This window comes from Gopherus flavomarginatus, chromosome 2, assembly GCF_025201925.1.
Source record: "Gopherus flavomarginatus isolate rGopFla2 chromosome 2, rGopFla2.mat.asm, whole genome shotgun sequence".
NCBI lineage: Eukaryota > Metazoa > Chordata > Testudines > Testudinidae > Gopherus > Gopherus flavomarginatus.
The window spans coordinates 67,750,153-67,775,847 of record NC_066618.1 but is presented as its reverse complement, the minus strand read 5'-3'; the positions used below and the strand labels follow the sequence as shown (position 1 = coordinate 67,775,847).

Sequence of the window (25,695 nt, the reverse complement as noted above, 5' to 3'; positions counted from 1 at the left end):
CTCGACTTGCACTTGTCTTGGTCTCCTGGGTCACATGACTGCCTGCACGTTTATAACCAAACACTCTAGTCTCCGCCTCCATCCTCTCCAAGTTTCGCTCAACTCGGTATACCGCCCGGGCAGGGACCCAATAGACACGATAGTCACCATTCCCCCGAGCACCCTAGGCTCCCTAGAATGGTGGCTAACTCCCTCCCTGGTGTGTGCAGGGATGCCGTTCCATCCGCCCCAACCCTCAATGTCCCTGACAACAGACGCGTCCTCTCTCGGCTGGGGTGCTCACCTTGGTCACCTTCGTACTCAAGGCCTTTGGTCTTCTCAGGAGCTGACATTCCACATAAATGTCCAAAAATGAGAGCAGTCCGCCTGGCGTGCCAGGCGTTCCAGCAACAGTTGCAAGGCCGTTGTGTCTGTGTTTACAGACAACACAACGGCCATGTACTACATAAACAAACAGGGAGGGACATGGTCGTGCCCCCTTTGTCAGGAAGCCATCCAGCTTTGGGACTTCTGTATAGCCCACTCGATAGACCTGGTAGCGTCTTTTCTCCCAGGGGTTTGGAACACTCTGGCAGATGGACTCAGCAGATCCTTCCTGTCTCACGAGTGGTCGATTCGTCCAGACATTATTCATTCTGTTTTCCGGAAGTGGGGCTTTCCCTGTATAGACCTCTTTGCTTCCCACGAGAACAAGAAATGCCAGAGGTTCTGCTCCTTCCAAGGCCTCTCCCCGGGCTCAATCTCGGTCACTTTCCTGATGCCGTGGATGAGCCAACTGCTTTACGCCTTTCCACCGTTCCCGCTGGTTCACAGGGTCCTGATAAAGCTCCGCAGGGACAGAGCTCGCTTGATCATGATCGCTTCAGCATGGCTTAGGCAGCACTGGTACACCACGTTGCTCGACCTGTCGATAGCCAACCCAATTACCCTGCCACTCCACCCAGACTTCATAACTCAGGACCACGGCAGGCTTCGCCACCCGGAACTGCAGGCTCTTCACCTCACAGCGTGGCTGCTGCGTGGCTAAACCAGTCAGAGTTACGTTGCTCTGAATCTGTACGACAAGCTCTCCTGGGTAGCAGGAAGCCTTTCACCCGGTCAATGTACCTGGCCAAGTGGAAGTGTTTCTCCTGCTGGTGTGAAACACTTAATCTTACTCCCACTGAGGTCTTGATCTCCTCTATTTTGGACTACCTCTGGACTCTCAAACAGCAGGGCCTAGCAGTATCATCACTGAGGGTGCACTTGGCAGCCATCTCTACCTTCCACCCAGGCGAAGGTGGTCGCTCCACATTCTCACACCCTATGGTTTCGAGGGCTTGGAGCACTTATACCCTCAAGTACGCCGCCCAGACCCGTCCTGAGACCTCAACCTGGTTTTAACCAGACTTATGTCTCCCCCCATTTGAACCGTTAGCAACTTGCTCGCTACTATACCTGTCTTGGAAGACAGCTTTCCTCATAGCCATTACATCGGCCAGACGAGTCTCCGAGCTTAGGGCTCTTACGGTGGATCCGCCATACACTGTGTTCCACAAGGACAAGGTGCAGTTGCAACCACACCCGGCTTTCCTCCCTAAGGTGGTTTCAGCCTTTCATGTTAACCAGGACATCTTTCTCCAGGTCCTCTTCCTGAAGCCACACTCAACGCGACGGGAGCAACAATTGCACTCCCTGGACGTCTGTAGAGCGCTCGCATTTTATATTGAGCGAACAAAACCGTTTTGTAAAACGCCCCAACTCTTTGTCACGGTAGCAGACCAAATGAAAGGCCCACCTGTTTCCTCTCAGAGGATCTCATGTTGGGTGACGGCATGCATCCGCCCTTGTTATGATTTGGCTCATATTTCCCCAAGCCACGTCACTGCGCATTCTACCAGGGTTCAGGCTTCATCTGCCACCTTCCCGGCTCGTGTACCTATCCAGGAGATATGTTGCGCAGCTACCTGGTCCTCGGTCCACACCTTTGCTTCGCATTATGCTCTGGTTCAACAGTCAAGAGATGATGCAGCCTTGGCTCAGCGGTTTTGCATTCTGCCACATCTCACTCCGACCCCACCGCCTAGGTAAGGCTTGGGAATCACCTAACTGGAATGGATATGAGCAAGCACTCGAAGAAGAAAAGACGGTTACTCACCTTTGTAACTGTTGTTCTTCAAGATGTGTTGCTCATATCCATTTCAAACCCGCCCTCCTTCCCCACTGTCGGAGTAGCCGGCAAGAAGGAACTGAGGGGCAGTTGGGTTGGCTGGGATATATATCCGGCGCCATGGTGGCGCCACTCCAGGGGGCGCCCAGCCGACCCACCGAGTGTTGCTAGGGTAAAAATCTTCCGACGAATGTGCTCGCGGTGCGCGCACACCTAACTGGCATGGATATGAGCAACACATCTCGAAGAACAACAGTTACAAAGGTGAGTAACGGTCTTTTTTCTTCTGTTAGCTAATGTATTAAAACCACTGAGATATATTAACTGAGTTAATATGAGCTTATGTGGATTAAAAACAAGAGCATAATACATTTTAGCTGAGAGAAATTTATGTATTTGAAAGCGAAGGACCTAATTTTGAAATATTTTGATCATAATATTGCAGTGACTAATGGCTACATAAATTTTAAATAACAGCTTCACAGCAGATTTAGAGCAGCACTTGGCACAAAAGTGTACGATTTGACTTTTATTTTATCTCTTGTTTTATCATGTTTAGAGTTAGTACTTGCATTTTCAATTTTTTCAAGCCTCTTGAACTAAAACAATTTTTTTTTTTTAAATTTCAGATTGCAAGTGAAACTCCCCTAGATGTTGTAAGTGTGTACGCTTTAACATCATTAAAGTATTGTATAGCAAAATGGAGCATTCTGTCTCAGAATACTATTGTTTATCCTAGTGTGTCCAGCTGTGTGCTTTCCAGTGAACAGACGTGCATTTTATACTACTACTACTACTACTACTACTTCTTATTATGACTTATTGTATTACCATAGCACTACGAGCCTTAGTCGTGGACCAAGAATCTGTTGTGCTAGGTGCAGTACAAACAGGACAAAAGACAGTCCCTGCCCCAAGAGGCTTACAATCTCAGTACTTGCAATTCAGAAAATATATTTGTATTTAAAAATTGCCTAATTACAATTGCTTTTCAAGTACAGTCGAATTTCAGTGACTGGAACCATTCTTTCTAACAAACTGATAGGTCCCTGTCTGTTAATTGAGTTATCCAGATGTATTGAATGGTTTCCAAGCATTTTGAATAGTTGGGATTCTGCTGTATTATAGAATCATAGAACTGGAAGGGACCTCAAGAGGTCATCTAGTCCAGTCTCCTGCACACAAGGCAAGATTATGTATTTATACCATCCATGATAGATGTTTCTCCAACCTGCTCTTAAAAATTCCCAATGATGGAGATTCCACAACCTCCCTAGGTAATTTATTCCAGTGCTTAACCACTCTGTTTTTCCTAATGTCCAACCTAAACCTCCCTTGCTGCAATTTAAGCCCGTTGCTACTTGTCCTATCCTCAGAGGTTAAGAACAATTTTTCTCCCTCCTCCTTGTAACAACCTTTTATGTACTTAAAAACTTATGTCCCCTCTCAGTCTTCTCTTCTCCAGACTGAACAAACACAGTTTTTTCAATCTTCCCTCACAGGTCATCTTTTCTAGACCTTCAGTCATTTTTGTTGCTCTTCTCTAGACTTTCTCCAATTTGTCCACATATTTCCTGAAAAGTGGCACCCAGAACTGGACACAATACTCCAGTTGAGGCTAATCAGTGCAGAGTAGAGCAGAAGAATTACTTCTCATGTCTTGCTTCCAACACTCCTGCTAATATATGATGTTTGCTTTTTCTGCAACAGTGTTACACAGTTGACTCATATTTAGCTTGTGATCCACTATGACCTCCAGATCCCTTTCCACAGTACTTCTTCCTAGGCAGTCATTTCCCATTTTGTATCAACTGCAGTCCTGAAAAAGAATCTGCATTAATATACCAAGAAAATTTTGAATGGGCCACCACAAGGGGGAAAACAGGGATTTTTAAACTCATTTTATAATATTATATGTACCTTGATTCACCTCTTCCTTTTCATGTAAATTTGTGGTTTTCCTCTCCTTCTCTTTGCTACTGAGGATTACTTCCATCAGGCTTTTCATGTCTCTTTTCTTAATTGCTTTTCCTTCTCCTTCTCCTTCCTTACCATATGTTCCCCACCTGTTCAGTGTTCCTTACTGAATAAGCTGTTCGTTTGCTTTTATTTAAAAAAGAAAATACCTTATTTGGGAAAAATTTCTTATTTGAATAGTTCAATCTGAAGCCAAATGAAACACCTGCCAGTTGGGCAGGGGAGACGCAGGAAAAGTGTTGCCTTTACAGCCCAAAACCTTTAAAAGATTGATATAGTCATTTATACAATACTTGGGGGGTGGAGGGAGTACCATGTCTGTGGAATTTTGTATATTTTAATCTGTAAGTGGTGAGGGATAGCAATTTCCATACTGTTGTTGGAGAGTGTATTTAAAAACAGTTTTGTTGTATTTAATCTAAATTTGTATTTCTTCCAGCTAATGGAAACATCAGGTACTGACATGCTGAATGATTCCGACAACAGAGCACCAATTAGTCCATTGCACTTAGCTGTAAGTATTTCATTCACTATCGATTGTTGGTCTACTGAATCATATAGATATATGCACAACAATTTTTTGATTGATACAAGATAGTTTTGATTCACGCCATAGCTTTGTTTGCAGTCAATAACAATAGTTTACAATTACTAATATACATGCTCTCTTACGTGAGTTGCATAAGATTTTGTGTATCAATTGTAAATGTGCTCTTAGAGAAACACTGTCAACATCAAATCTGTTCAGTATTAAAAAAAAAGTTAAAACTGGTTTAAAGTACTGTAACTGCTGCTGAGCCCCCTGCCATTTTTTTTATTTTAGAGTCACCTAGTTCTATTTTTAAAAATGTTTTTCTCTCCCCTGTTGCATGAAAGACATTCACAAATTATCAGGGAACTGATACACAGGGAAAACAGTGAAACTGATCATATAAAAGTGCAGTGAAATGCAAAGTAAGCAAGCTTGAATAAAGTATTTTTTCTCTAATCATTGTTTTACTTGTTATACAAATAGGTTAAAATAATCAAAAACTCTCCCCTTTTAAATAAGTGTAAAGCAAATATTAAAAATTGGTGGTGCACAGGTCTGACACAACACGTGTTTTTGATACATGAGACCAAAAGAAATGATGGGACATCAGTAAGGTGACTGCTAAAATTAGCAATAGGGAAAAAAAAAAAAAAAAGGAAGGGGGGGGAACCAGGTCTAAATTACATGAGGACACTGGCTTGTGACAGGGTGCTGAAACCTGACAGGTGGGTCAGCACTCTGATCTCTTAGCCTCAATTAGTTTCCCCAGTGATGGCTAATTGTAATAGGCTATTCAGATGAAGCTTTAAAACTGAGAATTTGTTATAAAATACAGTAATTAACTTACTTCAGGATATACTGGTGAGAACACAGATATGTTGATGTAGAGAGCCCTCACCTACAATCACTGTACAACGCAGGCTGAGTTGCTCAGCATCTGTCCGATTTGACTGAGCTCAGAACTTAATCAGGGGAGGTTTTTCGGTTGTATATGTTGCACTATAACTATATCTGTACGTAACAGTGAAATGTGGATAGTTGGCTAAAGAAAGGTAGTGTTAAGAACACACACGGTGTCAGTGATGAGAAGGGTAGTGTTCATGGGCAGCTGGTAGATCTGGATATGGGTACATAGGCAGCTGGTAGATCTGAAAGGAGATATACAAATAAGAAACGTTTGGGAACCTCTGCAATAAAAGTTATTACCTGATCCACCTTGTCTCAGAGAATTTCCTGCCATTCCAGTTTTAGCATGTTCTCTGAAGGGAAAAAAAGTATTACATAAATATAAAATCTATACTTTTTTTTAAAAAATAAAAAGTTGATTCTGTATTACAATAAACTAACGTTTTTTGTGTTTATGTAATCACTTGATCCTAAATCACCCTGATCCTGCCAGGAGCTCCCCATGGGTGCAGGAGTTCATCCACTTGGAGTTTCTTGTAGAATTGGGTCCTTATTCTGTCATGTGAAAGTGTTCTATGTTTTGTATAAAAGACTAAATGCAGTGGTTATGTATTAATCATCCTTTAATTTTTACACAAGATGATTTACAGGACTGTGGTATATAAAGTCTTGAAAAGATAAAATTTGTAAAAAATATAATATAGGATAAAGAATTGATCTGTGTATCTGGTGACCTCATTCCATTTAATACACTGCACTTGAAATGCTTTAACTTCTGGTTTTACTGCCCCACCATATTACTTGTATTTTAGAAAGTTGAACATTTGCCCTACTAAAGGGCCACTGCCAATGACAATTTTAAAAAGAGCAATTTTTGATACATCACTTCATGTTTGTCCTGCCTTTAAAAAAAGAAAAAAATCATTTTTTAAAATTTTTCTTATATACCTTCTGCCTTTAAGATCCTCTGGGCATCCTGAGTGCAACAACAGTGAACATAGTTGTGGCCCACCTGTTTTCCCCTTTCTCTTTAAGTATATGAGCACATCTGCCTCTTCAGTTTCAGCTTTGCTGCTGCTATTACAAATAAATGCCCTCTGCAGAGGGTAACGAAAAGTCTACATATGAGCTCCCAGCTAGAGCAATGCTTAAGAGTCATGCACCTGATCGTAAAGCAGTGGAGTTCACCACACCTAAAGAGTTATCAAATAAACGAAGTAAACAAATTGGGAAAATGACGACACATTTTTCTCTAATTTCTTCCAATTACTGGTTTAAAAAAAAAAGGTACAGATTGTTCCGTGGAAAGTATGTTTTTAACATTGGCTACAAAATGACTGATTTTTACTTAAAACAGCAGATATTCTTCTAAATGCAGTTGTTACACACTATTTTCATAGTGTCCTTTTCTAATGTAATGAAACACTACTGCACTGTGTTAATATTCCCTTAGGCCTATCATGGTCACCATCAAGCTCTGGAAGTACTGGTGCAGTCTTTGTTGGACCTTGATGTGAGGAACAATAATGGAAGGACACCATTGGATCTTGCAGCTTTTAAGGGACATGTGGAGTGTGTGGATGTACTTATTAATCAGGGAGCATCAATCTTAGTGAAAGACTATGTTGTAAAGAGAACTCCAATACATGCTGCAGGTATGTTGTGCTGAACACAGATGCATGGGTTTGGGGTTTATATTATTTTGTTCATGTAATAATGCACAGCAGTCTTTTTCTGTGGCATTAACACAGTAGATTACGTCTTAAATAATGTTCTGCACTCGTGGAGGATGAGGAAGAGCATGAGGTAGTGGGAGTGCCTTAGCTTAGTGAGAGAGAGAGTGCCTTAGATGTCTTCCTTGGGTTCTGGAGGAGCATAGTACCTCTGCCCACCTCTGATTTAATGGATGGCAAACTACAGCCTGTGGGCCGGATCCAGCCCGCCAGCCATTTTAATCCAGCGCTCCAGCCTGGGAACAGGGTCAGGGGCATCTCCATGCGGCTCCTGGGAGCAGCAGGATGTCCTCCCTCCAGCTCCTATGCATAGAGGCAGCCTGGGGGCTCCATGTAGGAGCTGGAGAAGGGACATGCCGCTGCTTCCGGGAGCCACTTGAGGTAAGTGCCCCCCAGAGCCTACATCCCCAGCTGGAGCCCTCACCTCCCTGCTCACTCCCCCCACATGCCTCAACCCCTTGTCCCAGCCCTGATCCCCCTCCAGCCCTCCAAACCCTTCGGTCCCAGCCCGGAGTACCCTCCTGCACCCCAAACCCCTCAGCTCCACCACGGAGCCTGCACCCCCAGCCAGAGCCTGCACCCCTTCCCACCCCAACCCCCTGCCCCCCACACCAGCCTGGAGCCCACTCCCGCAACCTGAACTCCTCATTTCTGGCCCCACCCTGGAGCTCACACCCCCCTCACCCCCTCCCGCACCTCAACCCCAATTTTTTGAGCATTCATGGCCCGCCATACAATTTCTATTCCCAGATGTGACTCTCGGGCCAAAAGTTTGCCCACTCCTGCATTAAATGGATCAGTGTGCATTTCCCTCCATGCCAAACAGCTGTGCTGTCCAAGATGTTTGTGGGTGAATGACATGGTCATGGCCCTGCCATTTGTAGGACATTGTAGTGTTGAAATATGTTGTGTAACTTACTTGTCATAATTTGTGGATGGCTCTGCTTTTAATTGGTATCTTGGAGAGCTCTGGCAGTTTTGTGAGAAGAAAAGTTTGATGGTTTTTACTCAGTGCTTCAAGGATTAAGTGACTGAACTTTTACTCTGTTTTTGAAAAAATTAATGTTGATGATTTTTAATCCTTTCTCTCCCTCTCTCATTTATCCCTGCGGTTTCCCCCAAAAGATGTCTTTTTAAGGGATACTTATTCATTCCTTTCTTGTCTTTTTGCAAGTGAACTTGACTTTTTTTTTTTTTTAAGTTGGCAATGGTATAGTAGTAAATGTCATTTAAAATGTGGTGGTAGAAAGAGCAGTCCATAAACAATATTAGATCGCCATAAGAGAGAGAGACTTTTTTTTTTCCTCCTTGAACACTAGTTTTATTCTTCTATTTGTTTTTTCCCTTCTTTCATCTTCCATTAGCACCATTCTCAGATCTGCCGGACAGATCGTTGCTGAGCAACCTGAGGTGTATCCTACTTTCAGGGGCTCTGTTCAGTAGCCCAGGAAGCAAACTTTATCTCTCAAGAACTCATTTTAAATACAGTTTCCTTAACTTTCCTCTTCTTGGCTTAGTCTTCCTACTAATTGTGTAGCTATTCTCCAGCTCCTCTCTTCAGTATGATCTCTCTTCCCATCCCTTACAAATACACACACAATATATTAGCATTTAAATCTGTGTATGGTAGGTTAGACAAGGACTCACTTGCTTTAAATAAATAATTGTGTTAATGAGTATGTATAAAGAATGAAAGTGAGGCACTAGTTCTTGTTAAACTAACATAGGTGTGAATTGTTCCGATAGTTATGGTTAATATTCTCATCCTTATTTACATTCAAAAGAAGATAGTCATTAACAATGGCACTTATCTTGAAACCATCATATTCTGTTCAGTTGTAATATAGGTCTATGGATTTTGAATATTTAATTATGTTAAAAACATGTTTGAGTATTGGATATAAGGTCAAAGATTTCCTGTTTTCAAATTAAGTTATAAATACTGACCCCATTATGGTCAGTGAGTGCTTGTATTAATGGTTCTAGTAGAAGCTGACATCTTCAGTTTAATACCATTTATATTTTCATACCCAAGGATGATAAACATGATATGCTGATTGTTTTTGTAACATTTTACAGCTACAAATGGTCATTCAGAATGCTTGCGATTGTTGATAGGCAATGCAGAACCACAGAATGCAGTGGACATTCAAGATGGAAATGGACAGTAAGTTTAAGAAGTCCATATTCTGATTTTTTTACAAGATATTGCATCCTATAATTTACATTATAGCTTCTGGACACCATAGCGCCAAAAAAAAGTCATTCTTTTCCATTGGTGATTTTTATTTTATTTTTTTTACATGGAGGGACAATATCCTAACTAGGATTAATGTAGTTTGTGTCTCTGAGTACCACAGATGTAAATTTCACACAATTTTGATCCTCATTCCACAAGAAACAAATTAAGATTACTCTGTTCGCTAAACACTGAGAAAATAGCTCTAGTGATATAATTAGCTTTTTTGTATTACACTCTTAGAAATAGGTTTTACCTTCTTATGTCTAAAAATATCAGTACTGCTTTTTTGATTAGTTTACAAAGTTCTGTTCACTAATGGATCAGTTGTTGAAGAGCTTTCTCTAGGAGAACAAAAGTTGTTTCTGGAGTTTTAAGTATTTAGCTGACCACTAGACTATTAAAGTGTAACCTGCCTGGAAACTTTTTCTTACTCTTTTGTCTCACTGTTCAGGACTCCTTTGATGCTGTCTGTTCTCAATGGGCACACAGACTGCGTTTATTCATTGCTTAACAAAGGAGCAAACGTAGATGCCAAAGATAAATGGGGAAGAACTGCATTACATAGAGGGGTAAGAAAGTATTTCCCTTTTGCCATTTTCCAAAAAAGTGTGCATCAATTTTAAATACAAATTGAGAATGTCTGCAGTTTGCATCATTGCTGAATTTGATTCTTTTTTTAATTCCACTAATATTAGTGTTCTACTGTGCTTGGTTGGTCTTCACTTTTACTGCATTTGAGTGGTTAGATTTTTGCCCCTTTGCTCTTGAATTTCAGTGTTCTTTGTACCTTCTGATTCGCTTCAACTTGCAGAAATTCCAAGGTATCATTTTTGTTGGGGGTTGGGGAGAGTATTGGAGAGAGGAAGAAGAAAACTCCTTTTTTATGTATTTTCTATGTACAATATGCCAAATGTTTCTTTAAAGTCCATGCCAGATACTACAATTAAGGAGGCCCCTGGGGATTAGCTTCTCTTTAGGCCATCGCAAAAGAAAAACGTACCCTGTCACTAAGCTAATAATTATTGAATTTTTCTTCGCAGTGCCCACTTACTGAAGTAAAAATGACTGGGCTTATTTTGTTGTAGCCTGCTCTCAATATTATATGTTAAAGCAGTAACAGGTTGTTGTTTTTTTTAATTCAGTGGTACATGTGTGCACCTGCATATTGTATCTTTCTTTTCCAGGCAGTTACTGGGCATGAGGAGTGTGTGGAAGCATTGCTTCAACATGGTGCTAAGTCCTTGCTACGAGACTGCAGAGGGCGAACACCTATACACTTATCAGCTGCATGTGGACATATTGGTGTTCTAGGAGCTCTCTTGCAGTCAGCAACATCTGTGGATTCAGTACCGGCCATAGCAGACAATCATGGATATACATCACTGCACTGGGCCTGTTATAATGGTAAGCACTATGGTAAAGTCGTCTTAAATTCAAAGTCTTCGGAGCAGGAATCTGTATGTGGGTTAGATCCTAGCTCAGTGGAACCTCAATATTGATAACAGCATCTAAGCAATACCATAATATAAATATTAATAAAAAGTGTGAAACAGATGGAGTACTATTCATAAAGCAAACTAAAGACACTGGAGTCTTTTATTGTTATTAATTCTAAAAAGTGAATAAGCTTTCTAAGCAGATTTATTGCATTTATTTTTCCATTCATTCCAAAGCAGTGTACTTAGCACTTTCTTGCAAGAGAGATGGACTTTATCTCCCTAGTACTCCAAACATTCTCTGTATTGCATAATCAGAAGTAATAAGACAGAACTCTTACAAAGCTAGCAGATACGAGGTAACTGAGGAGCAAACAGATCAAGGGGAAAAGTTCAGAAACAAAATAGTGAATCCACTTTGACATTTCAATATATTTTGCAACACCAGACTTCAGTAGTCCTTTTATTAGTGATCGCAACTTTCTGTTTAAAATTCATTAGCTGCTATTTATTTATTATAGAGGCACTGGTCACAACTCCATATTTAAGTTGAGTTCCATTTTGTACTTAAAGTAGGGATTTGTATGATCATAGTGCCTTCTAGAGTCCTCAGTCAGTATTGGGCCCCAGTGAGTGAGGCATTATGCAATCATACAGAATCACAGAACCTGCACCAAAAAGATCACAATCTAATTAAGATAAGACAAGACACAAGTAACAAACAAGCAGAAGGAACAGAGAGGAGGAGAATGAAGGAAATTTATACCAACTTGTGGGTGCATTTGCCATGTAGCTATGTACCTATTCCTGCTGCAAGTGAAATAGATGGGAGCTTCTGTTGTTTTTAGTAGAGGACTTGTCTAAACAAAGACTTAATTTTTGCAGCAAGATGGAGTGTAAATGTACCCTACGCTAGAGTGCTGCACACTCAGTACCATGTGGACATTGCTTCAATGCACTAAAAGTTCCCTAGTGTGCTTTAAATCACCCCTCTTTGAAACAGGAGTATATTAAAATGCACTAGGGAATTTATAATATGCGGCAGCAGGGCAGTGCAGGATAGATTTACACCCTAACTTTCTGCGAACTAAATATTCATATAGCAAGCCCAGAGAAACAGAATTAGCATGACTCAGTATTTTCAGAACTATCTTTGAATTGTACTCCTAGATAAGCAGATTCTGCCTTTCTCTTTGTTTGCCCATCATTTCCTGTTGTTATTGTACCTTGTCAGGTGAAGATTCTGAATGATCAGTTAGCTCACCCTGGGGTATAGTTTTGTAATAGTTGCACATTTTTCATTTTTTGTCTGACACAAAGCAGGTTCTACTCAATATACTTCTTATCTGAGTGTTTATTAAACAGTTTAGTACTGAACCATGTATGCAAACGTGTGTAGCTGTCTATCTTCCTACTTGATACTCTGATTTAAAAAGTGCAAGAAAGGACAGAAAAACAAATAAAGGCAAAAAAAAAAAAAAAAACGACCTTGCTGAAGATCCCTGTCGCTTATCCCCTTCCCAGACTCGCTGAGTTTTGAGATTGTTTTGGAAGTAATATATAAACTGTTAGTGATTGGACATTTAAAAACACTTTTGTGGGTGTGGTGTAGTGTTTGTTTATTTATTTATATATGTGTGTGTGTGTTATATGGGGGAAAAAATTAATTTAGAGCCAATTTACAAGCTACGCTTTATAAGGTTTAGAATCTTTCTAGCTGTTAAGCAGACACAGGGCATGTTTAATCATAGTCATAATAAACCTATTCTTTTATTCATATTATTTTGGGGGAAAAGTATCTATCATTCCACAAAAACACAAATCATTACATACCCAGTTTTCAGATATGCAAAATAGGTAACTCTGGACACAAATACGTGATTTGTATGTATATCAAAAAAAATTGACCTAAGTATATATCTCTTAATATTTACATCACTCCTATCCATTCATTCATCCATCCATCCACAGTAGAACCTCAGAATAAGAAACGCCTCAGGTATGGAGGTTATTTATAACTCTGAACAAAACATTTTGGTTGTTCTTTACAAAGTTTACAATTTAACATTGACTTAATACAGCTTTGAAATTGTACTATGCAGAAAAAAATGCTGCTTTTAACTATCTTAATTTAAATGAAACAAGTGCAGAAACCGTTTCATTACCTTGTCAATCTTTTTTTTTAAACTTTCCCTTTATATTAGTAGTTTACGTTTAACACAATGCTATACTGTATTTGCATTTTTGTTTGTTTTTTTGTCTCTGCTGCTGTCTGTTTGCAACCTTCTGGTTTCAAAGGAGGTGTGTGGTTGACTGATCAGTTCATAACTCTGGTGTTTGTAACTCTGAAGTACTACTCTACTAACTGTGACAAATCTTCATTATAGGAAAGGCTCTCAACTCTTGTGAATCACTGAATATATACCATTCTGTTGACATATATTTGAGTCTTTGGCCTAGTCTACACGGGGTCGGGGGGAATCGATCTAAGTTGCGCAACTTCAGCCATGTGAATAACGTCACTGAAGTCGACATACTTAGACCTATTCACCGTGGTGTTTTCGCTGTGGTGAGTCGATTGCTGCCACTCCCCCGTTGACTCTGCTTGTGCCTCTAGTAGCGGTGGAGTACAGGAGTCAACAGGAGAGCGCCCCGGGGTCAATTAATCGCATCTAGAGTAGACGCGATAAATTGATCCCCGCTGGATCGATCGCTGCCCACTGACCCGGCATGTAGTGTGGACATACCCTTAGTTTCTAAATATTATGAAACAGAACCCTTCAGCCAACATTTAATGGGAGCAGGGTCAAGCCATAGTTGAATAATTTTTAAATAAGTTGAATGGATTTGTATAGTAACTCCAATATCTAATATGATATACTGTCTGTGCTTATTTCTGTGTTTTAATGTGTATTTTTCAAAAAGTAGTAAAAATGTTGAAAAATAAAAGAGAAAATTTGGATAGGATAACACTGTTGAAGCAGAAATGGTGCCACTTATCCCAAGAAATTATTTTAATTAGGAAGTAATTTAATCAGAATACAATAATTCTGCATTAACTCATCTTGAAGTATTTCATTGATATCATAAGATCCTTCTGCCTCAGATCAAACCACATATACAAGTATAGTATTTGAAGAACAAAAGGCATCAGGAAGGGTCATAGCATTTCCCCTTCCTTTTGCTTGCTGCCTCAGTACATTCTGGAGAGTGAGAGGTTCACTCAGAGCTTTTGCTTAATGACACAGCCACAACCTAATCTTCACAGGTAATTAAGGTTCTCATTTACTTCATTTTCTGCCTTGCTCCAAAATGTTAATCAGAGAAGTAAGAGCTTAAAGCTCATTTTCCTAATTAGTGCTAAGGGAATAGCAATACAGTCTATACTTATAGGCAAAGTTACAGACTATATCTCTAAGACTAATTTTATTGAATAGAATAAGAATAAAGTAAATTGTGAATGGTTGATGAGTAAAGCTATGTTTTTGTCGTGGGTATTTTTAGTAAAAGTCACGGACAGGTCACGGGCAGTAAACAAAAATTCACAGCCAGTGATCTGTCCATGATTTTTACTATATATCCCTCACTGAAACTTGGGGGAGAGAAGGCTGCCTGAGAGTGCTGTGGATGCCGGGGGGGAGCACAAGCCCGGGTGCTGGAGCATGCGGCCCGGGACCCCCACTAGTGCTGGTGAGGCATACGGCCCAGGAACCCCACTGGTGCTTTGGGGGGGGGGGGACAGCCCAGGATCCTCATTGGTTCTTGCGAGGGAGGTAACTGTCTCTGCCCACCCACCCCCAGCAACAGCAGAAGAGTTTGAGTGTGGAGGGGACAGGGGGTTGGGGCACAGGACAGGGTGAGGCAGGTTCTGGGAGGCGCTTACCTGTGGTGCTCTCTGGAAGGGGCGACATCTCCCTTGCTCAGCTCCTAGGTGAAGGCGTGTCCAGGCTTTCAGCCAGGCACACCAGCAGGCTGCAGAAGTCATGGAGGTCATGGAATCCGTGACATCTATGGATAAACTCACAGCCTTATTGATGAGTGATCCACTGTGAATTTGACCACAGTGTCTCAGTGCGACAGAAAAATTGGATGTTTTCATTCCTTTAGTTTCATGTCAAACTACCGTGAGATGAGATGAGAACATGCAATCGCTAGTCTAGTTAGAACTACTTCCTGCCAAAAATAAAATTAAAGTAATATGCATTGTTTAGGTTTCATGTGTATAAGTTTGTCTAATTTAAAAAAATCAAATTAGTCAACACTTAAGTTTTAGAGAGAAGGAAGACTACCTTCCATTTCTGCATATTCTGTTTTACATCAGTTCATGATGTATGCAGTCTCGTTATCTGTATCTTGAAAAATAAAAAAAAAATGTAACTTTCTAAACTGCAGTTTCTTTAAAGTTGTCAAAATTGCAGAAATGGCTGTAGACAAAAAAATTCTAAGAAATTTAGTTAAAATCTGTCTTACTAGGCAAATCTTTTACTAAAAATATCAAAATAAATCCAAGGAGTTTTATGTGGAGGAGGAAAAGTTTAGGTAGGATTACTAGCTCTGAGACTGTGTTTTGCCAAGCTGTTGAAGCAGGAAGTAATAAATACATTTTCCTTGGTGTATTTTGCACAGGGTGCATTGGAGTTGAATTTTGACTGACTACTATGTACCCATGCTCTTACTTCTGTGGGAGCTTAGTTGCTAAAAAAGAGGTCACAAGAGCCATGGAAACAAATGAAATGGGTTGAGTTAAACCTGCTTCTCCAGGATGGGCATTTGGGTTAGAATGTGAGCTTTGATTTTGTAGTGAACTCTGCAGTCTCTTTGAACAATAGCTTTCTTAGTATATATAGCCTGCTATGTATTAATACATGATTGACAATAAGCAAATTAAACATGTTTAGTTGTAAGATTTCAAAGCATTAGTTTTTTTTTAATTTGTGGTTTAGTGGATGGATCTGATGATAATTTGGGGACAAGTGTAAGCATATTTTTTGTTTTGGCCAATCACTGTGAGCTAGATTTTATATATCTTTCTTTTTGTCTTTGCCAGGGATAATGATATCCTGGAAAGGATCCTTGAACATGCAGTACATAACTCTAGAAACATAATGCTATGGCATCCAAGATTGGCTTCTTTGTTTAGAGTCTTTTAAAACTTTCTTTTTATGGTGCAATAATTGACAAACATTGGTTTAAAATATCTTTTGATGCAGAAAACAAGGAACAAAATATCCTTCTACAAATTGAGGCAGATCCTGAAAATATTTAATGTTTTCCTTTGCTTTTGTTATGTGATTGGAAAGCACTGATTAACAGTAAATAGGAAGATGAAAATTGCGATTGTGCTTGAGTGGAGAAAACTAAGCTGTTTGGTGTATTTTAAATAATTACCCACTCCAATCTGAGGGTTTATACCCAATCTGTGAGGGTTCAGCTCCAAAATCAAGTACAGAGGAGAGGTTATTGATAGAAGAGGGACCATGGTGCACAACAGGGACAACGAAGTCTCTTTTTGTAATAATTATTTTGTGTTGGCCAACCAAACAATATACACACAGCAGTCTGGTAAAGTAGAGAGAGAACAATACGGAACATTTAGCATTTACTTTACTTACACAGTCCCTTGTGGAGAAACCCAAAGTGTCAGTCATCATCCTCACTGTCGTCATTCTCTCCACCATTATCATCAGCACCAGTGGAGGTCATCCTGGGCTATAGGCCTGTGTTACAGCATTAATTCATACTTACATTTCACCTCTGTATTCTAAATATGCATGATATCATTTATCCTTGGCTACACTGGTATTTGAGTGAGAGAATTTCCAATATGACACATACAGGCTTATCAGCATTGTTATCCACATCGGTTTCAGTGGCATTATTTATGACCAAACTCCAGGAAAAACTCCACTAGAATTATGTCCCTTTCAGAGAGAGATGAAACACTGCAATCTAAAGTTTTTTCAGTTGGGTAAGGATGCAGGAGAGACCATTGTCCCCCCAACATATGAGCAAATAGTTCAGGAGAGAAGAAAATTACCAAAATCAAACAAGAGGCACATGTTTTCTTTCTGTATTTCTATAAAGGGAGCTTACATCTAAGAGAGGACTTTAAATGTTAGAATAAATATCACTATGTATGCAGGGAATATATAGTGGGATAATTCATTACAGTGAATAATATAGACGCAAAAACATATTTGTTTATAATTTTACTGTTTAAATTATTTTAAAGTTTGGGTCATGATTATCTTTCAGCCCATGTTGTGGATCTACTCAATTTGTGACTCCATGTTATTCAGCAGTTCAGTGGGGAAAAAAGCAAACCCCCAAAAACATCTTTCCACTAGAGAGAGGAGTGACAGTGGAAGAAAATCTTCCAACTGGACTAAGTGGTTAGTCTATTGAATGAACTCTAAAGCTACTATATTATAAGAGCTCTAAATTGGCTAAACATTCTTCATGTGCCTCAGCCAGTGCATCATGACTTCAAAGTTCATAAACTCCTGCAGTACTGGTCTAGTATTCTGATTGTACTTATGGCTTCTAGACTCCTGAAAATGCATGTTTTTGTTAATCCCCAGATACAGCCACATCTAAAGTAATTTAAGTGTATATTTAAGACTTTCAAATGAAATGTCATTTAATTTACCTTAGCTGTGTGTGTTTTGTTTTTGTTTTTAATATCTGATTTTAAAACTTTTAGGTCATGACAGCTGTGTAGAGCTTCTTTTGGAACAGGAAGTTTTCCAGAAAATGGAAGGAAATTCTTTCAGCCCATTGCATTGTGCTGTGTAAGGAAGTCCAAGATTACTGTAACATATTTCATTAGAATATTTAACAAAAGCTCAATCATTCTCTTAAGTAACACCCTGTTTAATTTTTTAATAGCATAAATGACAATGAAGGTGCTGCTGAAATGTTAATTGATACGTTGGGTGCTGGCATTGTAAATTCAACAGATGCAAAAGGAAGGTAGGAATATAACAACTGCACTTAGGAAACAGTGCACTGCAAACACTCCTTGCTTTTGTGTCATAGCCTTAATGTTTTTTAAACTTATTTGGCATATTTGTTTTCTTTTCTATATAAAGGCATTTTTTGGTTATATCCTGACAATGCTTGGCGAGGATTTTTAAAAACCATGTATTGTGTTAATAGAGCTGAATTGGTTTTTTATTGTGTGGGAGTGTTTGGGCATTTTTATAATTGCATAAAAATTTTCACAATGTAAATCTTTATCCTTATTAACTTTATTTTAGTATTTTGTCCATTTTATTTTTCTGAGTCATCCTTGTCCATGTTATGGGCTTACTGGTTGCTAAATATTCATTTTAAATTTGAGGCCAATTATTTTTAAAAACTGAAAAATGATCTTATAATAGCAACTGTGACCACTCTAACAATAATGGCCTTAGTGTATTTTTATGGTAGTGACTGCCCACACTGATACAATTGCAGGATCACAGCCAAAGTTTTCACCTGTGAATAAAACATTATATACGTTTCCGGGATGTAAGCTCATTTCCTCTTGATTTCTTTTAGAACCCCTCTTCATGCAGCAGCTTTTACAGATCATGTGGAGTGTTTACAGCTTCTGCTCAGTCATAATGCTCAAGTAAATGCTGTAGATTCTTCTGGAAAGACTCCTCTAATGATGGCTGCAGAAAATGGGCAAACTAACACCGTTGGTAAAGAGAGAGCTTAAATATCTTCTACTTAACTTTTAATAATGTACAATAATATCCTACTATAGATGTTGTTTTAAAATTAACATGTTATGCATTCACACGTTTATTAGTGTATTATTTTAGGTTTTAATCTTCATTTTATAAAGTGGAAAATAGATAATTCCTTTAGGAACACACTTTGTAGTTAATGCAAACTTTTATTTCCTTCAGAGGTGCTGGTTAGCAGTGCTAAGGCTGATCTGACCTTGCAAGATAGCAGTAAAAACACAGCACTCCATTTGGCTTGCAGCAAGGTGTGTGTCAGTTTCTATTTGAGCCCTTTTTTTGCATGTTTGTTTGTTAATGAAAAACTATTTTTTAAAATACGATCTTAGTTAAACTCTGTAAAATCTCCAGACACTACTTCAAAAAAACATACAAAACAATTTCTTCAATGAATGTGTTATCTGACAAACGCGTTTCCTGTATATTTAGGGTCATGAAACTAGTGCCTTGTTAATACTGGAGAAAATTACGGATAGAAACCTCATCAATGCCACCAATGCAGCCTTGCAAACGTATGTATGGCCACTGAACAATATTTTACAGTTGGATTTTCAAGATATTTCTGCTGTTAGTAAAGCCAATAATTACATAGACAATTTTAAGTGTTCAGGTTTCCATCTGAATAAGACAAAGGGATGCTGGAAAAATCTTAGGCCATCGTGGCTCAAAGAATTCTATCAGGAATGACACTAATCCTCTGAGATGATCTGGAGGACATTAGTCTTTTGTGTTAATTCTTTATAAGCACTATTCAGCTTTTTCTATTAAAAATTAAATAGTTAATTCCAATGATTGTTACAAATGTCTGATTTACTGTTTTAAAAAAAAAAAGCAGGTGACTTAACTAATTATGAAAATGCTAGCTGGAGAGTGCCACATTGTTTTAATAAAAGTAGACAAAAAGTAATCTGGTATTTTCTAGCTAACATTTCGTCTAAAAACTTTTATCTTAGAACTCTATTTTTTGAGCCCGGTTATGGGGAAATTCAAATGTAAGAAGCATTTTGTACTATAAAACTGTGAAATGTATTTGGAACTGGGATGGAGGATTTTAATAACTGATTCTTCTGGTTTTATTTTCTCTTAAAAAGTGATATTGGCAGCCTAGAACACCTACCCACATGGATTTCTAAAATCTTTTAATTAGGTCTTAACAGTCAGAAGAAAACATGAAAATTTATCAGGGCTGCTAAACGACTCTTGGATGCTTTTAGCATTAGCAACCCTGTCATGTGTTCCTGCTCCCCTGTTGGAATCTCTCTCATCCAATTGTTGCTCAAGGGATTTCCTTATAAAATCACTTTCTGTCAATTAGGGGCTGCTTTGATTTGGGAATTAGACAGCTAGGCTCCTGCTCTTGCTGCTCACCATATTGGATCTTAAGCAGCATGGAACACACCAAGCAAGAAGAAGAATGTAGCTGAGGTGATAGCTGGTTGCCCTGGCACATGGCTAATGAGAGGCAGAAAGGTGGAGAGAAAACAAGCTGGGAGACAAAAGGGGGAACAAAAGAAGATAAAGAGCATGGAGGCACATTAAGGAGGGTGGGGACAGTCTCTTCTAACTTCTTCCAAATAACCTGAATCAACCATACGGCTCATGTGGATCTCCAGGGAAAATCAGTGACCTTTTTCTCACTGGCAAGAAGTGTCATGCACTGAACTGCACACAACTTGAATAATTGTAGTGTTTAAAATATTTTACTGGTATGGAAACTTATTTTACAATCAGTTATACTGAGTTCCTAAACCCAGTGCATCACAAATTATGTAAAGTTTTTTTAGCAAGATGAATGCTGGCAGAAGTAGGCCCAAATTGTAAATAACTTTTTCAAATGGAGTTCAGTTTATTCATGGTGTTAAATGCTTCTTACTTCTTGAACTTTAATATTTTGAACTACAGACAGTAGGTGCAATTCTTCTTCAAGTTCAAGTATAAATGTTCCTCTTCAGGAACGCACATGCTCTGGAGCCCTTGATCGGAGATTTGCAGTTAGCAGTGTCCGTTCAGCCCACACATGTGCCCTATGGCTCCTTGTTCTGGATACCAAGGCTGTATAGGGATGGCCTGGCAAACCATCCTCAGTTCCTTCTCATCTGCCTTCGCCTAAGACAGAGCCCTAGCACATCTACGTTGACCGTGCCTCAGCTTTTCTAATATTCCTATAGGGTACATATAATTAATCAGTTAGATAGGTAGAAAGATAATTATTTTACTGCCTTCTTTCCCTTCAGGGAGATGTATCTTATTCCTGGCAGGGCATACCTGATTTGACAGATTTCAGACATTGCCTCTCATGCTGAGAGGCTATACTTGTGAGTGACAGCCACTCTGTGTGTGTCTGTTGCTTGAAGGAGTCCTTTGTCTCCCAGAAGGGTAACTTCTGCCTGGCTCTCAACTCCAGGGAAAGGAAAAACAGGGAGATTAAACTCAGACTGGTAATGAAGGAACGCTCCCTTCAGCCAGCTTCTGAGTCCAGTCAGGAGACATCCTATCTCCTCTACCCCCTCTTTTTGGAGGCTTCCGGGAAGGCTTCCAAAAAGAGGATTGTGGACTCTCACCTTAAGGCACCCACTCCAAATAGGCCCAGGTCCCTGGCAAGATGTACAGTCTCCAAAGCCTTATCCTCTTGACTCAGTACTATTGAGTCGAAGGACTCCTCCTCTGGTACTGATGGAGCCGTAAGGTCCTATAGCATGAAGGAGAGAAATGACTCCGATAGGTCCCTTAGTACCTTATACCAGCAAGCAGAGACACTCGATATTGGCAGCATTGAGTTTAGCCCAACTGCTGGTACACGTGCATGCAGAATCATCAGCATTGAGCAGGCAACAGCACCAGACACCATTGGCATCCGCTTTAGTACACCCACCATCAGCAGTACCACAGGCTTCAGCAACCGTGGCCTCAGCTACTGCATCAGTACCAATTCCCTATTCGGTACCACAGGAGTTCAGCTATACTAAGGGCTGCTCTATAAGGGAGTCCCAGCTCCTCATGAGTACCGAGCATCTCTTTAGACACTGACTCTGAACTACTGTTCTCCAATACTGCAGGACTCTCCACTATTTTCAGCAGGTAGTCATCCATTGAATGTAATGGAGGGAAGAATGAAGGGAAGTCCCTGCTGGTCTCCTGTTTCTGTTCAGGGTTCCCCAACATATCCCTTCAGGAACACATTCTCTGAAAGTCACAGCAAAGATTGTGCTCATTATCAAGGGTGGTGGAACCAACCTAGCATGCCACCCCCAATGCCATATGGGCCTCTCCAGTGGCCATGTTGTGATCCCTGGGTTGCCTATCAACAATTTGCTAAACTACTGATACCATCTCATAGGGTGGCCAGAGTTGTACAGCCCTCTCCTCCCTAACCAGCCACCCCACAGGAGGAGACATTTGAGGAGCAGGAAGCTATGGCACATAAGGCAGTCACCACTCAAACACCTATTTTCATCCTTGTCACTAGCCAAGGTGTTTGTCTCTGCCACCATCAATGGCTGATGATTTTTGGCAATTCAAGACCTCATAAGGAGGGTAGCTGACACTCTTCAGATTCCTCTAAAAAGAGACAAGGATTTACTGCACAAACTGTTGGATATCTTGCAGACAGCAACACCCTCCATGATGGCATTACCCGTCAATGAGGTGCTCCTAGATCCAGCTAGGATAGTGTGGTAGATACCTGCCACTATTTTGCCTCAATTTAAATGGGCGGATAAGAAGTATGTTCCCCTTACTTTTTGTTCTCCCATTCTCCATCTAACTCCCTTTTTAACTGTTATTTACATCCCTAGGCCAAATATAATGAAAACAGATTCATAGCTTTTATTGAACATTCGCCACAAGAACATAGGGAGCAATTCCAATCCACAGCCTCAGGGGGCTAGTTGGTGGCCAGAACTGCTTTTCAAGAATCCTAAATTACTGCAGACACTGTTGCCAGGTCCATCTCCATAGTGATGGTGGTGGTGTACAGGGCATCTTGGCTCCATCCCTTGGGGTTTCTGAGAAATAGAGAACACCTTGGAGGGACCTCCCCTTCAATGATTGTAAGCTCTTCTTGGAAACTACGGATGAGTCCTTGCATACTCTAAAGGAGTCTAGGGCTACTTTACAATGCTTGGGTATATATACACCTACAAATAAGACAGGGTTTAATATGTCCCAGACTGCCCAGTGCTTGCATCCTATTCAGTTTTCCGAGGTCGTAGGTCCACTAACACCCCCCCACACACACACCACCCCACAGAAAGAGACATAGATTTCGGTGAGAGTGGGCCTCCCAACTGTCCTCCATGATCACCCAGTCATCTCCAAAGCAACAAGTTTGATGGGTTGGTCAAGGGTTCACACCCTCCTGCAACTCTGGATTTACAGCTGCATCCATTAACCCACCTCCTGCCTTTAGAGACCACCTTGCCTAGTTCTAGCATGCTGGGAGATGGATCACTACAGACAACTGGGTCATAGATGTCATAAAATGGATGGTATACATTGATGTTATGTCCCTCCCTCCCTTTGACACCCCCCTTCTCCATCCCTCTTCAGGGACCACTCTTGCAAGCTTTTATTGACAAGAAGTGAACTGTCTCTTTCAGTTAGGAGCAATAGAGCCAGTTCCTCTTCCTCACAAGTCAAGTGATTTTACTCTTAAGTATTTCCTTGTGCCAAGGATCTTACTTAGATCTAAGACTTCTAAAAGTTTGTAAAGTCTCAAAAGTTCAGAATGTGTGACTCTGGCAGCTATGATTTCTTCTTTAGAGAAAGGGGTTTGGTTTTCAGCCCTCAACGTACAAGATGCATATTTCCATATAACAATATACCCATCACACAGGAAATATGTATACTATGAATAGGCTAGGATCATTTCCAAAACTGAGTGCTTTCCTTTAGTGTTTCCTTGGCCCCAAGGTTGTTCTCAAAAGTCCTGGCAGTAGTGGTTGCTTACCTCTGACAAGAAGCAATCCTACTCTTCCCATACCTTGACAACTGGCTACTCAAGGGCCGTTCCTACGAAGCAATGCTGTCTTCTAGACAGATGGTCCTTGCTGTGGTCCAGAGTTGGGTCTGTAGCTGAATGTAAAAAATTCAAACCCCCGTACAGAAGATTCAGTTTATAGGGGCATATTTGGAGTCATTGACAGCCAGAACCCATCTTCCTTTAAACAGCTTCTTAACTTTGTCATGTCTAGATGGGCAGTTCAGGGGAGCCCTTGAACCACAATAAGGAAAGGACTTCAGGTCCTGGGACATGTGGCAACTTGCACCTTTTTGACAAATCACACAAGGCTACCTCTCCATTGCTTCCAGAGTTGGCTCAAAGCAGCATATTCTCCAATCAAACACATCTTAGACAGACAGTTGAGGGATTCTTCAGACTGGTGGAAGGATCAACTGAGTGTTTATGAAGGTGTTCCTTTCTGTTGCCCAGCCCCATCAGTGACTTTAACAACAGATACATCACTGTTGGGATGGGGAGCCTTCCTCAATACCCTCACAACTCAGGCCACATGAACAACTCAAGAAATCACCGTGATACTCCTCCCCGTGCAGCAAAGTCGTGAAACTGTGGAATTGGCGCATAGCACATCAGATCCAAATTTCACCAGTCTACCTCCCAGGTATTCAAAACACCACAGCTGATGCCCTCAGCAGACACTTCTCACAGGATTAGGAATGGAAGCTAGATACCCAAGTTCTCCACAGAATATTCCTAAAATGGGGACTGCCAGAAGTGGATCTCTTCACCACCTCCAGGAACAGGAAATGCCCTCTTGAGCAGAAAACAGGACATCTGGGCCACCACTCCTAGGGAAACATCTTTCTTTTATCTTGGAAGAAGGGTCTATATGCATTTCCTTAAATGCTGCTGCTACTACTGATGGTGATGAACAAGATCAGACAGGGCAGAACCGGAGTTATCCTTATAGTGCCAACGTGGCCAAGACAAGCTTGGTACCCTTACCTGCTTCACATGTGTCCAACTGTTGTGTAGGCTCCCAGCTATTCCTCATCTACTGTCATATAATACAGGTTGTATGCGTCATACCAACCTAGTGATTCTCTGCCTCAGGGCATGGCTCCTTGTTGGTTCATAGTGAATCCTCCTGCTCTATAGAAGTACAACAGGCACTACTGAATAATAGAGAAAGATCAACCTGCACTACTTACCTGCAGAAATGGAAAGGTGTCCTTCCACTGGTATTTTTACTTCTTGCCTGATTTGGTGCCACTTTGTCATCTTTGATTATCTGTTGGAGCTAAAGAAATCAAGTTATCAGTTAGTTAGATTAAGGTCCATTGGCCACAGTATTAGCCTTTCATTCTCCAGTAGAAGGGTTCTCCAAATTTGATCATCCAATATCATCTATTTGTTTGTTAAGGGTTTTGGAGAATCTCTGTCTGCAGATTAGAATCCCTATCCTGACTTGGGACCTCAACCTAATACCTTATGAGACCTCCATTTGAACTAATGGCAGTCTGTTCTGTGTTGCATTTATGTATGAAGACAGCCTTATTAGTAGCCATCACATTGGCCTATAGGGTCAGGAAGATTGGAGACTTGATGGCAGATTCCTCCCCACCCATTTTCACAGTGTTCTTTAGGGACAAAGTCTCTTTATGTCCACACCCTAAATTCTTTCCTACGCTTCTATCGGAGGGCCACCTTATTAGTCCATTAATCTGCCAGTGTTTTCCCCAAAGTCACATAGTTCTTTCTCTGCAGGAATCTTGTTTACATACCTTGGATGTTAGACGGGCATTGGCTTTCTACTTTGATAGGACCAAGCAATTTAGGAAATCTATCTAAGCTCTTCATTTCCTTCATGGATGGATCAACAGGGTCCTCAGTCTCTACTCAGAGATTATCAAGATGTATATGTGGATGTATTATCACTTGTCATGATGTTGCAGGCATTCATCCACCTCCCCCCACCACCACCACCGAAAGGGTGATAACACATTCAGGTAGATCTTAGGCAACAT

At 40.4% G+C, this 25,695-nt stretch overlaps 2 protein-coding genes across 4 annotated transcripts in view; one reads left to right on the top strand and one right to left on the bottom strand.

The window, feature by feature from the left end:
* The window catches only part of ANKRD28 (ankyrin repeat domain 28), a 231,056-nt gene that overhangs the window by 187,744 nt on the left and 17,617 nt on the right, over window positions 1–25,695 (top strand). For all 3 annotated transcript variants that reach the window (XM_050938325.1, XM_050938324.1, XM_050938323.1), the window contains 11 exons: window positions 2,779–2,805; window positions 4,566–4,640; window positions 7,018–7,219; window positions 9,377–9,464; window positions 9,991–10,108; window positions 10,724–10,943; window positions 17,679–17,766; window positions 17,864–17,947; window positions 18,518–18,663; window positions 18,874–18,956; window positions 19,138–19,220. In XM_050938325.1, the coding sequence (XP_050794282.1) occupies window positions 2,779–2,805; window positions 4,566–4,640; window positions 7,018–7,219; window positions 9,377–9,464; window positions 9,991–10,108; window positions 10,724–10,943; window positions 17,679–17,766; window positions 17,864–17,947; window positions 18,518–18,663; window positions 18,874–18,956; window positions 19,138–19,220 (1,214 nt within the window). The remainder of the gene's footprint in view (window positions 1–2,778; window positions 2,806–4,565; window positions 4,641–7,017; window positions 7,220–9,376; window positions 9,465–9,990; window positions 10,109–10,723; window positions 10,944–17,678; window positions 17,767–17,863; window positions 17,948–18,517; window positions 18,664–18,873; window positions 18,957–19,137; window positions 19,221–25,695) is intronic.
* BTD (biotinidase) overlaps window positions 24,875–25,695 on the bottom strand; it is a 43,145-nt gene continuing 42,324 nt past the window's right edge. The window contains exon 5 of the mRNA XM_050938454.1: window positions 24,875–24,968. Within this exon, the coding sequence (XP_050794411.1) occupies window positions 24,876–24,968 (93 nt within the window). The 3' untranslated portion in view covers window position 24,875. The remainder of the gene's footprint in view (window positions 24,969–25,695) is intronic.